At 37.2% G+C, this 13,574-nt stretch overlaps 1 protein-coding gene across 1 annotated transcript in view; it reads left to right on the top strand.

Moving 5' to 3' along the window:
* The window catches only part of LOC137296831 (cadherin-like and PC-esterase domain-containing protein 1), a 65,168-nt gene that overhangs the window by 31,857 nt on the left and 19,737 nt on the right, over positions 1-13,574 (top strand). The window contains exons 3-6 of the mRNA XM_067828697.1: positions 10,280-10,424; positions 11,081-11,226; positions 12,029-12,101; positions 13,235-13,424. Coding sequence (XP_067684798.1) covers positions 10,280-10,424; positions 11,081-11,226; positions 12,029-12,101; positions 13,235-13,424 — 554 coding nt within the window. The remainder of the gene's footprint in view (positions 1-10,279; positions 10,425-11,080; positions 11,227-12,028; positions 12,102-13,234; positions 13,425-13,574) is intronic.

The raw sequence follows: 13,574 nt of genomic DNA, 5'->3' as shown, positions 1-13,574 counted from the left end.
AGACAGGTGTGTAGTTAGGTCATTCTTAATCGAACCAACTTAAATATCATGGGAATGATTTCATAAAAAATAACTCACCCTATGCTGACAGTACAACACTAGTCCTATACTAACAGTACAACACTAGTCCTATACTAACAGTACAACACTAGTCCCGTACTAACAGCACAACATTATTCCTATACTACAGTACAACACTAGTCCTATACTGACAGTCCAACATTAGTCCAATACTACAGTACAACACTAGTCCTATACTGACAGTACAACACTAGTCCAAAACTGACAGTACAACACTAGTCCTATACTACAGTACAATACTAGTCCTATACTAACAGTACAACACTAGTCCTATACTGACAGTACAACACTAGTCCTATACTGACAGTACAACACTAGTCTTATACTGACAGTACAACACTAGTCCAAAACTGACAGTACAACATTAGTCCTATACTATAGTACAATACTAGTCCTATACTGACAGTCCAACATTATTCCTATACTACAGTACAACACTAGTCCTATACTGACAGTCCAACATTAGTCCTATACTACAGTACAACACTAGTCCTATACTGACAGTACAACACTAGTCCGACACTGACAGTACAACACTAGTCCTATACTACAGTACAATACTAGTCCTATACTGACAGTACAACACTAGTCCTATACTGACAGTCCAACTCTAGTTCTATACTGACAATACAACACTAGTCCTATACTACCAGTACAACACTAGTCCTATACTGACAGTACAATGCTAGTCCTATACTGACAGTACAGCACTAGTCTTATACTGACAGTACAACATTAGTCCTATACTACAGTGCAACACTAGTCCTATACTGACAGTACAACTTGATAGCAGTTGATGTCTTTTTCATTGCACAAGTGATTTTATTAATATATTCCTCATGCATATGTTTTAAACTGTTTGTGTATCTAACATTTTTAACTGTGTAATTGGTATGCACCAATTATTTTTCAATGCATAATTGGAAATTTTCTGTGCACATCTTACCCAGAGACACTGCTCATCTGGGCCTCTGATCGATTGCTTGGTCACGTGAGCCATACTCTGGTCAAGTGCTGGGTGAGATGAAAATCGAGATAGTCTCAGTTTCTGAAAATGAAGAAAGTCTATGGGCTTTTTTTTCATCATATGTTATGAAGATGATTTTCAAACTATATTTTCTGAAAAATATTTCATTTCATAACCTAGATGTTAGTGTAGGCTTTTTAAAAAGTTAATTGTGAAAAATATGCCTCATGCCTAATATTTTGTTAAAGTTGAAAATCAAACAGTTAATTGATTTTGGTTTTATTGTCATTTTTTGTATCTTTCCCTCAGTTTGTATCCCCAAATAACATAAAGATTATTAATATTAATATTTTCAAGAAATTTGAATGAAGATCAAATAATTTATACATTATTGGCCGTGTTGCTGTTCCATTATTTTTCTCCATCAGTATAATCCCCCCATCCCTCAGATACATGATCCAGCTTGCCCAAGGGTATGTCACATGAGCACTACTTCTGGTCAAGTGCTGGACATTGCCAGCTGTCAGACTGACTCACCGACAGGCACGGTGGTCCAACACCTCCTATTATCACTGTAAACAAGGATGGAGAATTGTGATACCTCCACGCTCACCATCACTGAAAACAAAGAGCTGGGGATGAAAGTTCTTGTTAGACATCCTGTGGTCAGATTATGAATCTTGTTTTCAGTATATCAGAAGCACATGACAGCTCATCGATTCCATGCTGTTTTGAAGGTTTCAAAGATCAGTTGCATTAAGACATCTGAAGAAAATTCAAATGGATATTGTATTCGATGCATTAAAAGCACTTCAAAGCCTACAGTACATTAAACTAATTGTTTTGAAATCAAACAAAATGAAAAGCATCTGAATATGAAAAAAATACTTTGGAACATATGTGTCATGCATTCATAAATCACACAAACCCGAGGGGGACAATATACTGGAATAGTTGAATCCATCGGCCTTTATTTATTGTTAGAAACAACTAAGGAGATCCGACCTTGCATGAGTGAATGAGTGACTTAAGTTTTGCTCCACTTTGAGCATTATTCCAGCAAGATCACAATGGGAAACACCAGAAATAGGCTTCACATGTTGTACCCATGTGGGGAATTGAACCCAGGACTTCGGTGTGATGAGTGAAGGCTTTTACCACAAGACTACCCCACTTCCCCTCCTCCCTTGAAGGTTCATGATACCCTGTAAGGGGTCGTCAGAAACACAAGTGGAATTGGGTGATGTATCCCAGATGTACATGGCCGGTGCTCATGATATCAATCACTGGAATGTCTAGTCCAGACCATTGTTTGGAATATGACAGAGCATGGTGTTAAATAGCGAAAACAACATGGGAAACAAATGAAAAATTTGTGACTTTGTTGCTTGTGTGATGGATTATGAATCTTGGACATTTATGACCCTTAAAACTGAGCCATTTCTTTTACTGACAGCCGTACATAGGGTATACATTGCTGAATACATAACTAAACAACAAAAATTCATAAATGCATGAAATATTTTAAAGACAAATATTTTGTTTCTGAAGGTTGATGCTCAGATAACATCAGAGCAACGTTTTACATTAAGATACAATGTACTCAGAATCCCACTGTTTACTGAACATCAAACCTCTTGTTAAGTCATCTGATGAGGTACAGATTTCATATACCCAACTTTGAATTGCCAACTCAAACAGAATACTACATAGGAGATAAACATACTGTGTTGGAACAACAGAGATATATAATGAAATTATAGTAGCACTGAATTTCATTTAAAACTGAATGGGTTATTAAGATTTTACAAAAAAAGAAATCATACTGTGTTTGAAAACAGAGATATATAATGTGATTATATACAGCTGAAGGACATTGTTTAGCCAATCACAATCCTGTATTTACTGAAGTCTAGAATGTCTCAGTTGTCTCATATCTGTTCACCTTCAAATGTCTTCTAACTTATGACCCATGTTGAGTTGATATTCTCAATCATATCAGCAAGCATTCTAGCAAGGCCTACCATGTTAAGAATGATTCACATGTCAGACTAAAGTTGACAGTAGTTGGATATTTTTGGTAATATCATAGAAACTTAATTCAAGGTGTGATAATCCACACTGACAGCTTCTAACAGATAGTGTTTTGTTTTAACAGTAGTCTAGCAATATTCCAGCAATATTATGGCGGGCGACACCAGAAATGGCCTATACACATTGTACCTATGTGGGGAATTGAACCCGGGTGTTTTGTGTGACAAGCGAATGCTGTAACCACCAGACTACCCAACCACCCCTGGTTTTAACAGAACCAGCCCTGTACAACAAGTGAAAAATTTAGATAGGATTTAGATACCTGTCAACTCAGTGTAATGGTAGAATTATCTCCATTCATAATGAAAGGGAATACCCTTTTAAAGATTTACTATTATCAGGAGTGATTTTCTGATGTTCTTTCCAGGCATGTCGCTTTATATGGCAGACTGATAATTCTACCATCACTAATGGGTCATAGTCTAGGACAGATTATTGTCCGTCTGCTGGAGATACAACTTGGTGTGAGTGCTCCTATCCCCAGTATAGTCTGTACTAATAAGTCTGATGCCATTATGGATGTATTAATATTTAATATGACTTGAAATTATCTCTGCCTAGGATGGATAGATTCATGAATTAAAGACCAAACTCACTGACTGTGAAATGAAAACTCAGGTTGAAATGACCATTTTGTATGGGCATCAGATGAGATTCCCCTTTAAGGTTCACCTGTCTCACTTAGCTTATGAAGGATCGGTATTACAAATGTGTTTTTCTTAATGGAGATGGCAGTAATTGCTTATTAATTATTAACAGTCTCATTTAGTCAACTTGTATGTAGAAAATGTATTTTTAAAAAAAATGGCAGTTGATGAGTGCTTTGATACTTGATGTTATATATCAGGGTTTGATACTCAGTAATACTGTCTGTAATACTCAGTGATACTATCTGTAAATGTTTCCTTGTTTGAGCATAATGTCAGAAAGTATTGTTACATTTTGATAGGGGTTGATGTGATGGGGATAATCTAGAGTTTAAAGTATTCACTCAGCACAAGTGAGACCCCTGTTCAATTCCCCACATGGATACAATGAGTGGAGCCTATTTCCAGTGTCCCTTGTGATATTGTTGGAATATTGCTAAAAGCAGCGTAAAATTATGCTCACTCACTCTCATTCACCACAAATGGTTTTGCCTTATCCATCAGAATTTTATGTCTGATGTATGTTACAATCTGTAATATTATAAGAGTACGCACAGAAACATTGTTCAGGGAGGGGCCGAACAGCCCTTCTATCCAGCAGGATTTGTGGCTTCATCACCAAAGTCACCTTTCAAAGCTGATGCATCTGGCAGAATTTAACTAAAACTTATGCATTTGAATCATTATTTAGAAGGCGGATAGTGGAGTGAAGAAATGCTTTTAATAGCATTAACATTTTCACTATCCTTAACTAAGAATTAAATACCTACAAATCTGCTTTATTTTTATTTTGTAATGATCACCATTAAATGGCAAAATTCCCATTCAAAGTAGCACCAGAACCACTCACTTACTGTGGTTTTGATTTAATCTTCTGATCTACAAGCAGAGAGGCTGTGCCAGACAGGCTTGTCCACCAAGAAGATTAGACTGACCAGCTGTCCATACTGTCGTCCATTATCCCTGAGCTTGTCTGGTTGACACTCAAGCCCTCCACTGTATAATCCCGGGATTAAAATTCAAGTCTGAATTATTCTCAGGCACGTGTTCCAACATGGCATTTTGGATAATGGAATGGATTGGAAAGCTAATGATTTCTTCAGGGATTGGATTTAATTAAATTTCTCATCAGTAATGCAAAAGGAACTGTTCCAGTGTCCCTGTTCATAGTTTTCATGATGGGGCATTTGGTGTAGTCATTGTGTCAGACACAGATAAAAATCAGGGTTATTTCAAAACAATTTTGTAAAATTTTGTTTTTGCATTTGTTAATCTGTTGTGAAGCTTGGGGACTGAACATAGCAGAGATGGCGTATAATTCCATAAGATTCCTGAGTTTGACAAATGTTAATGGTAGTCAAGAAAAAGTTCAAAAGGTTTGATTATGAAACATGCAGACTTTCTGGGAAGGCTTTCCAGAGAGCAATTTACCATTTTGTTTTTTGTGGAAGAGTTAGTTTAACACTGCATTAAACAGTGTTGCCAATATGTCACAGCATCTTTGCTTCATGTTAAAGCAACACAGGTCATTTGCCATTTTTGTGAGTGACTTTGTGAGTTTTATGTCACACTCAGCAATATTTCAGCTATATGGCGGCAGTCTGTAAATAATCGAGTCTGGAACAGACAATCCAGTGATCAATAGCATGACAATCGATCCATGCAACTGGGAACTGATGAAATGTGTCAACCGAGTCAGTGAGTCTGACTCCCCTGTAATTTGCCTCTTACGACAAGCATAGTCAACTTTTGTGGCAAGCATGGGTCATTGAAGACCAATTTTACCCTGGATCTTCAGTGAACCCTTTGAGTTAGAAATGTTAGTGACAAACCCTGAACATGGTTAGAGTAATGTTGACAACTTAACATGTGATAATAGGATCCATGGTGCTTGAAGGGATATAACTCTACAGAACTACTTGCAATCACTGGGGCAATTCTCATGGTCTGGTCTCTGTTAATTGGGAAGCTTAAGCAGATTTTGAAGAAAAGTTTTACTTTATAAAACGTTAAATTTAAATTTCATTGATGCATGTAGAAATATGAATAAAAATGTAAAATGGCAACTAGAATCTTGTTGTAACTCTGTATGGTCACTTGAGGGTCAATACATCAAATGTTTGTCCCTTTCAAGCTGATGTTACTCACTCTTCTTCATTTGGTCTGAGGTGAGTTCAAGACCAAAGGGATCTAACTTTGCATCATTTAATTTGTTGCATTTATACTGTAGCATGCCAGCTTTACCATACAAGTTAGTTTCCGGTGAAGTGATAAACAACTGTAAGACTTGCATCCTTCCAATGTTGTACAAACCCATTGTGATGTAGAAAAACTGCTGAACATGGCATTTATCCCACTCACTCACTCAAACATGATACATCATCTTAAGTAGTATACTATTGTTAGCTTTCTGATGACTTCAGTCTCCAAGACTTTTTTGCAAATCATCGTAGTAAAACATATGTTAGTTCATGATATTACCCAGAAGTCTAAAAACAGACCCATCAAGAATAGATAAAGCAGGCTACATTTATAGTGAGAAATCAGTATGTGTAAATAATAACCCAGATAGCCTACAGTGCTGGTTTCCTGTAATTGAGTCAAGTGAACCAGATTTCCTGGTACTGTGTGACTTGCATCAGTGTTGCCAGAATACAGGGATATCTGTGACTTATCACGTACATATAGTGTCACGTTTGAACAAAAACAGTCAGTGTTAATGGGTTATTGTTCTTGAGTAAGTCAATCAGGTTCAGTTTTTCATAACTGCATGTCATGAGGTCAAGACATATGGACAGGAGATACTGTGGTGATATTGCAGCATACTGCAACCAGTTGCAGCATACTGCTTCATCGACCAGATGGACATCATCTGTACAAACATATGACTTAACTAATCTCTCTGTCTGTACACTACAGAAGATTCAGGAGTCCTGCTCATCGCTGTTTACAACTAGATGCTGTGTTTGTATTTGTAGTTTATAATCTTATGTTATCGAGCAAGTGAGTGAGTGAGTAAACAAGTGAGTGAACAAGTGAGTGGGTGAGTGAACAAGTGAGTGAATGAGTGACCAAGCCAGGGAAATTGGAGTGTGTGATGGATGGGAGGAGTGTGTAAGTTTGTGAGTGAGCGAGTGAGTTGGAAATCCCATCCTGACTAATTTTATTCCCCAACAAGCAGTACCATCAGAATGCTTGACGACAAGTACAAGGCATGGAACACCAGAAATGGCCTCTATTGAGATCTGAACCTGGATCTTCAGGGTGACAAGCAGGTGCTTTAACCATTAGGCTACCCAATCACCCATGGTAAGCTGAGTCTAATCAAGCAAGGTCTAGATTCAAAGTGTCTTAAATGTGAGCCAACCATTCTGAACTCCAAAGAGCATGGGCAGAAAGATATTGTAAAATGGACTGACTAATTAACACAATAACACAATATTCAAGAATTGTAAAATGTTTTATCTACTTCAAAAGAACAACAAACACAACTGTAAATTCTTCAGACACTGATTTCCCACATCTATCTTCTTGCAAAATGAAGTTCAAGAGAGCTGCATTTCCTAAGGCATTAAATTGGGGAAATCAAACCAGAGTCTTCACCATGACAAGCCAATGCTTTAACCACTAGGCTACCCCACAGCCCCCAAGACTTAACAATACATATTTTCTTACCTCACACATGAATGTCGCGTTCTGATTGGCTGAGCGCTATTCTATTATTTTCAATGTACCCCGCTTACAGGCGGTGTATCATTTTCAGTGTACACCGCTGAGAATTCTGAACTCTTCTGGTGCTTCATGGTAAAACTTCTTTGTCCCAAATAACATTGAATCACACATCCAGCACAGAAATTACTGATGTTTTGCGATCGAAAATCGATGGAAGGGGAATAACTGTTTGCCTTGTGTCGTCTGTAAAATGGCGATTCGCCTCTCATTCTACAGAAGTGCTTCAAACAGTTCAAAATTAAAAGTCAGGTGTTCAGCCTTGCGGGCTCGGGAAACATAAACACACCTCAAGAATACATGAGCTCATAGCCCCCTCGCGACAAGTGAACAACTTATAGTGTCATAGGCTGGTGGGGTAACCTAGTGGTTAAAGCGTTTGCTCATCACGCCGAAGACCTGGGTTCGATTCCCCACATGGGTACAATGTGTGAGGCCCATTTTTTGGTGTCCCCCGCCGTGATATTGCTGGAATATTGCTAAAAGCGGCGTAAAACCAAACTGACTCACTCACTATAGTGTCATACCTTCATGTGTTTGCAGTCAGATATATATCAACTCATCAGCTCATCAACTCATCAACTCAAGATTTATCAATATAACAAGTTTCAGAGTTTCAAATCATGCTGGTGCATTTGATAGCAAACTATAGCTCTGACATGTGTAAGTTATATTTTTGTATAAATTATCACAGTATTCAATTGTATTCAATATGTTTTACAGTTCAGCAGCATTTGTTTCTGTCTTGTTTCTGAAAGTAGAATGATTTTGAGCTTTGTTTTATAGAAAAAACTTTGTTTGTCTTAAAACAGGTTCTGAAGAACATATCTTATCTCTTAAAAATACTCTCTTCCCAGTCTATGCGCTGCCCCTCCGAAAGGTCATTTAGTCAGTCACAAACATCTCTCCTTTGTTTTTCATTCTAAAATCATGCACTTGAGTAATCAAGGCTAACTTGCTTGTGAATATAACCTTCTACCTCAAGGCATTGCAACTTCATTGTTCAGTCAAACTATTAACTATATTATTCCTTGTTATTGCTGATTCTTAGTATGGATATTGCTGCTATAAAATAATAATTATATTTTTAGCTATCATTGATCATAGCGACATTTTAAACAACAATGTTTTATTATTATCATTATAGAAAAACATAACATGATCTGATATTGCTTTATGAGGCCACTGCAGACATTATATTCAAAATATTGTCCAGTGTTTTGCAATTTTGTTAATTGATTTATTTCAAGGTATCATGATCAGATATTCTTACAATGAAATTGGCTTTTTCTTTGAACAAAAAATGTCATATGCTGACATTATTCATCAAAATTACTTCATTACAGAAAGTATAATAGTGTTTGACTACAATATCAGAGTGTCAGTATTATCTCAGACACTGCAAACATCAGGACCAAACTCAAGTTATAAAAGCCAAATAACCTTTTTTGTCTCGTGCCACAAGACAGAATGGGGGACAATGTATTTAGCAGCGTTTGCACGTCCATATGTCCATACATACGTAATTTTTCTTGTTAACACGATATCACAGTTATACGCAGTGACTTAAAATTTGGTGACAGCCTACATTGGGGGATTACGCAGACAGTAGTCCCTTATGTGACCTTGACCTCATTTTCATGGTCACCGTGACCCTTTGACCACTCTCAAAACTCTTGATACCGCAATATCTCATGAACTGTTGTACCCAATGTCTTCACATTTGGTGACAGCCTGCACTGGGGAATTAGACAGACAACAGTCAATATGGGTGATCTTGATCGTATTTTCAATATGACCAGGACACTTTGTCCACTTTTTGAACTTAAGACAATATTCCATAACATATTGCAACCAATGTCCTCCATTTTGTTCACAGCCTACACTGGGTGATTATCCAGACACCAGTCATTTCATGCATCGTGTGTGTGAGCAAAAAGTAAAAATGAGTGAATATGATATAAATATTTCATTCTTCTTTAGCGGCAGGGGACATTTTCTTTCAAGTTTAGCCACAATGAAATATTGCTGTATACTTACCTGCATGTTAAGTGTTTGTTTCCATGGAAACAAGATATATATTGATTCTCATGTAAGGATGAGGGGAATAAGTTATACTTAAAATCTGTCATACAGTCGAAAAAAGTTATGATGCAATAACCAATATTTTTGTCTTAATTTCTTAATTAAGAAAAACACAACTGTAAGTCCCATGAAAATGTGCAATAGCAACAACAAAAAGTGGAAAAACCAGAAATGATAATATTTTTGACAAAAAAGTGTGTATTTGTAAGCATCAAAGCCTTTGAAATATGTTCAAATTGAGACATTACAACATGTACAAATCAAGCATTTAGAAAATCAAACATCGAGATTATCCAAAATAAGTAACCATCTGCATCAAGGTACCCGTAAAGGAACACTCATCATTTTTTTATAGCACATATGGTTATCAATGCTTCTAAATCCGGACTGGTGCTTCTAGGGTTTGTGGTATCAATTTTTTCAAGCTCATAAATCAAAAGGAACAAAAATTTTTTTTTTTTTATTATGTTTTTTTTTCCTCACTGACTCCTTGAAAAATACTACATATTCCAAACAGTAAGAATCTCAAACAATATTTGTTTTGTATTTTTTGTTCCCAGATGCAAATTCATGGGCTAGGCTCATTCTTAAACAAGAAAACACACTGATCTGATGGACATACCATTTTGGTGTTGTGGAATATAGATAAATCATCTTTCATGCTTTTCTTTCACAGCTGGAAGAACAGTCGCTGCCCCAGAAGAAGTCCCCTATTGTAATCGTAGCTGAGGGTTCCCTATCTGCTGTCAAACATGAGGTTCCACTCTTGGAGTCTGCTTTCTCGCAACTAGGAGCCAAAGTCAAGTTCAAAGTTGTTGACGGTAGTCATCATTAATGGTTTGAATTTTCTAAAAACAATATATTTTTCTTCTTGTTTATAAAGATGTCTAAGTATTTTGTCTCATTTTGTCTTTATATAAATTTTTTGTGAAATCATTTCCATCATTAGATGTGATGGAGCTGTCATATAGCGGGAACATTGATGAGTGTGGTGTTAAAAGCCCAACCAAACCAGCATGTAATGGATCACCGGATTGTCTGGTTGTCTAGCCTTGATTATTAAAACACAGCCTCAGTATATAGCTGCAATATTGTTCAGTGCAGAGCAAAACAACAAACAAGCATCTTATGGAATAATTATATAATAACTGAAAATATTTCCACAAAATTCAACATAATTCCAGTATCAGTGTGGAAGTGTCAAATTATTGCAGATGTAATTAGGTTCATTTTCTGATTCTCTGTCATGGAGACAACATATACATGGAGCATAACTATGGATTCCTCATATTTTAAACATGATTTATTTTCCAGAAAGGCAAAGGGTGCACCACAGTTTGCACCACTTATTTCTACCATCATTTGTTTCCGTTTCTGTTGTCATCAACTTTAAGTTTCCAAAACAGTCACTGATCATTGATTTAGAGTCAGATGTATCATAGTACTGGCACTTAGACTTGGTAATATGTGATTGCAGATTCTGATAGCCAGGAAGACCATTTTGATGAAGACACCTACGCCACCAATAAGCCAACATGGCGTGTACTGATGTGTCTGAACACATCGAGACCCAACACATGTCGAGACACAGGGGAACACCTGGAACAAAGAGACTTCCAGAGGGTGAGTGAGTGTTTGAGTAAATGATCAAGTAAGTGTTTGAGAGAATGAGTGAGCGTTTAAGTGAGTGTTTGAGTGAGTGAGTGCAGCTTTGAGTGAGTTAATGAGTGCATGTTTGAGTGCTTGAGTGAAAGAGTGCATGTTCGTGTGAGTGTTTGAGTGAGTGAGTGAATGAGTAGATGTTTGAGTTAATGAGGGAGTGTTTAAGTGAGTTTTGAGTGAATGAGTGAGATGATGCATGGAGTAAGTGACCAAGGTAATGGTGTGATCAAGTGACCAAGGTAATGGTGTGACCAAGTGACCAAGGTAATGATGTGACCAAGTGACCAAGGTAATGGTGTGACCAAGTGACCAAGGTACTGGTGTGACCAAGTGACCAAGGTAATGGTGTGTAGTGGATGAGTGAGGGATCAAGTGTGAGTTGGTCAATGAATGATAGTGTGGATGAGTTTACACTTTCAGTAATACCATGTTAACACAACCCAGTTTGTGATTAAAGTCCATTGTTAAAACACTTGCAAGCACAAACATTTGCTGAGAATAGTTTGATACAAAATATCTCTTAAGTCTGTAAGACGCTGATCAAGCCAAGCAGTAATAATACCAAACATCTCCCTCTGGTCCTGCCAGGACCATCCACATTAATTACCTTTTTGTTATTCACACATCAGTCTTACATTTCGTTATTCATTTTCGGTTAAACAGAACAATATCACAGATTGAAATGTCCATATATAATGAACATGTGTTACTGAATGACACCAGTTGTACAACTTATAGCATTGTTGTGTTACTTTGCTTCCAGGTAAACGTCATCCCAGCCCTCCATGCCCTGTTGTTTGACCCTCAGGTCATGTGTCAGGGTGTTGGCAATACAGGTAAGAAGAATTCATTTAGACCTAAGTTTCTGTAACTCCCATATCATTGCATAATGAAAGGCAAAAGAAATGTCGAAGGAGATCGTGTAGATGTGCAATGGGTTGCTGTCATTGATCTCTCCCTTCCCTTGCTATAGCTGCTGTGTTCAGAAAAGAAAGTGAATTATTGCCATTCAAGCTGGCAATTTATGCCTGAATTTATGCCTTGATTTCAATGTCGTGTCAGTGCGAACTCTTCCCTTTCTACAAACAAAACCATTTCTGACCTCTCAAACAACACTACATTGGCCAAAACAGGCTATACGACCACGATTATGTTTTTCTCTTACTTAACTTCTGGTGTTTACTGAAAAAAATAGGTTCAAATACTCCATTGATACGTAAATGTCATTTTCAATATTACAATGTATCTTTTGCATTTCAGTATATATAGGAAAACAATGTCTGTCCACATAGAACTATGATTAAATCTCAACTGCAGAGCATGCCCCCATCACAATTTCTGTCATATTTATTAAGTCATTCAAATGTCTGTACAGAAAGTATGTAAGAGAAATCCCTATCAACCTACCTAATTTACATACTAATATGAGCCACAGAGGAAGTTATTTTATGATTGTCTGGTGGTATTTGCTTGTGACTAAATATCTGTTGTATACATATGAGGTATTAACGATATATAGCATGGCAACAGAATAACGTATGAATGAAGTATCTGTGGATGAATGTAATTGGTAACACTATTTATAGTACTGGCAAACCTTTGTCATTTCATTTAATCAAAAGTCACATGATCAAAGGAAACTATTTCTTAATGTCAGAAACAAGAGGAGACCACTATCTGAGGGCATAAGTTTATGATTTTTTATTTGTGTTTGTGTAATGGGGACTATTTTGGTTTGAGATGAGCATTTTTCATTTATCTGTTCAGGAGTTCAAATTGTTGAAGAAATGAAAATAATAAACTTGTCTTCAAGTGAAGGGAATAAATTTGAGTAAAAGTGAAAACTGGGTGCTCACAAAATACACCAAAATACTGTTATGGACAAATCATATGATGGCCACAAAGTAGCATATGGGGATAGGCCATACAGTCTCAGCTATGCTTCATTTAGAGTTATGTCCCCTGACAGGTCAGTGGCAAGGGGGACCACTCCCGTGTTACAAGCTTCTTGAGGATGTCCGTGCCTTGCCCCCTAGCCAGTCAGGTGACAAGAGTCGAGGTGGATGTGGGCAGCACACAATGTGGGTCCTACACACAGGAATACATGGGGGACAACCATCCATCCAGGAGTGTGAGGAGTTGAAACAACTAATGAAAGGGTGAGTGTGTAATGATGTAAGGTGATATTTTCTGCTTTTGGTATTGTGCCAATTTGATCAAAGAGCAGATTGACCTTGTGCATATGATTGACCTTGTGAATTAATGATTGGCCTTGTGTATATGATTGGCCTTGTGCATATGACTGACCT

This window comes from Haliotis asinina, chromosome 9 (genome assembly GCF_037392515.1).
Source record: "Haliotis asinina isolate JCU_RB_2024 chromosome 9, JCU_Hal_asi_v2, whole genome shotgun sequence".
In the NCBI taxonomy this organism is placed as follows: Eukaryota; Metazoa; Mollusca; class Gastropoda; order Lepetellida; family Haliotidae; genus Haliotis; species Haliotis asinina.
This window is presented reverse-complemented; position numbering and strand designations above follow the sequence as displayed.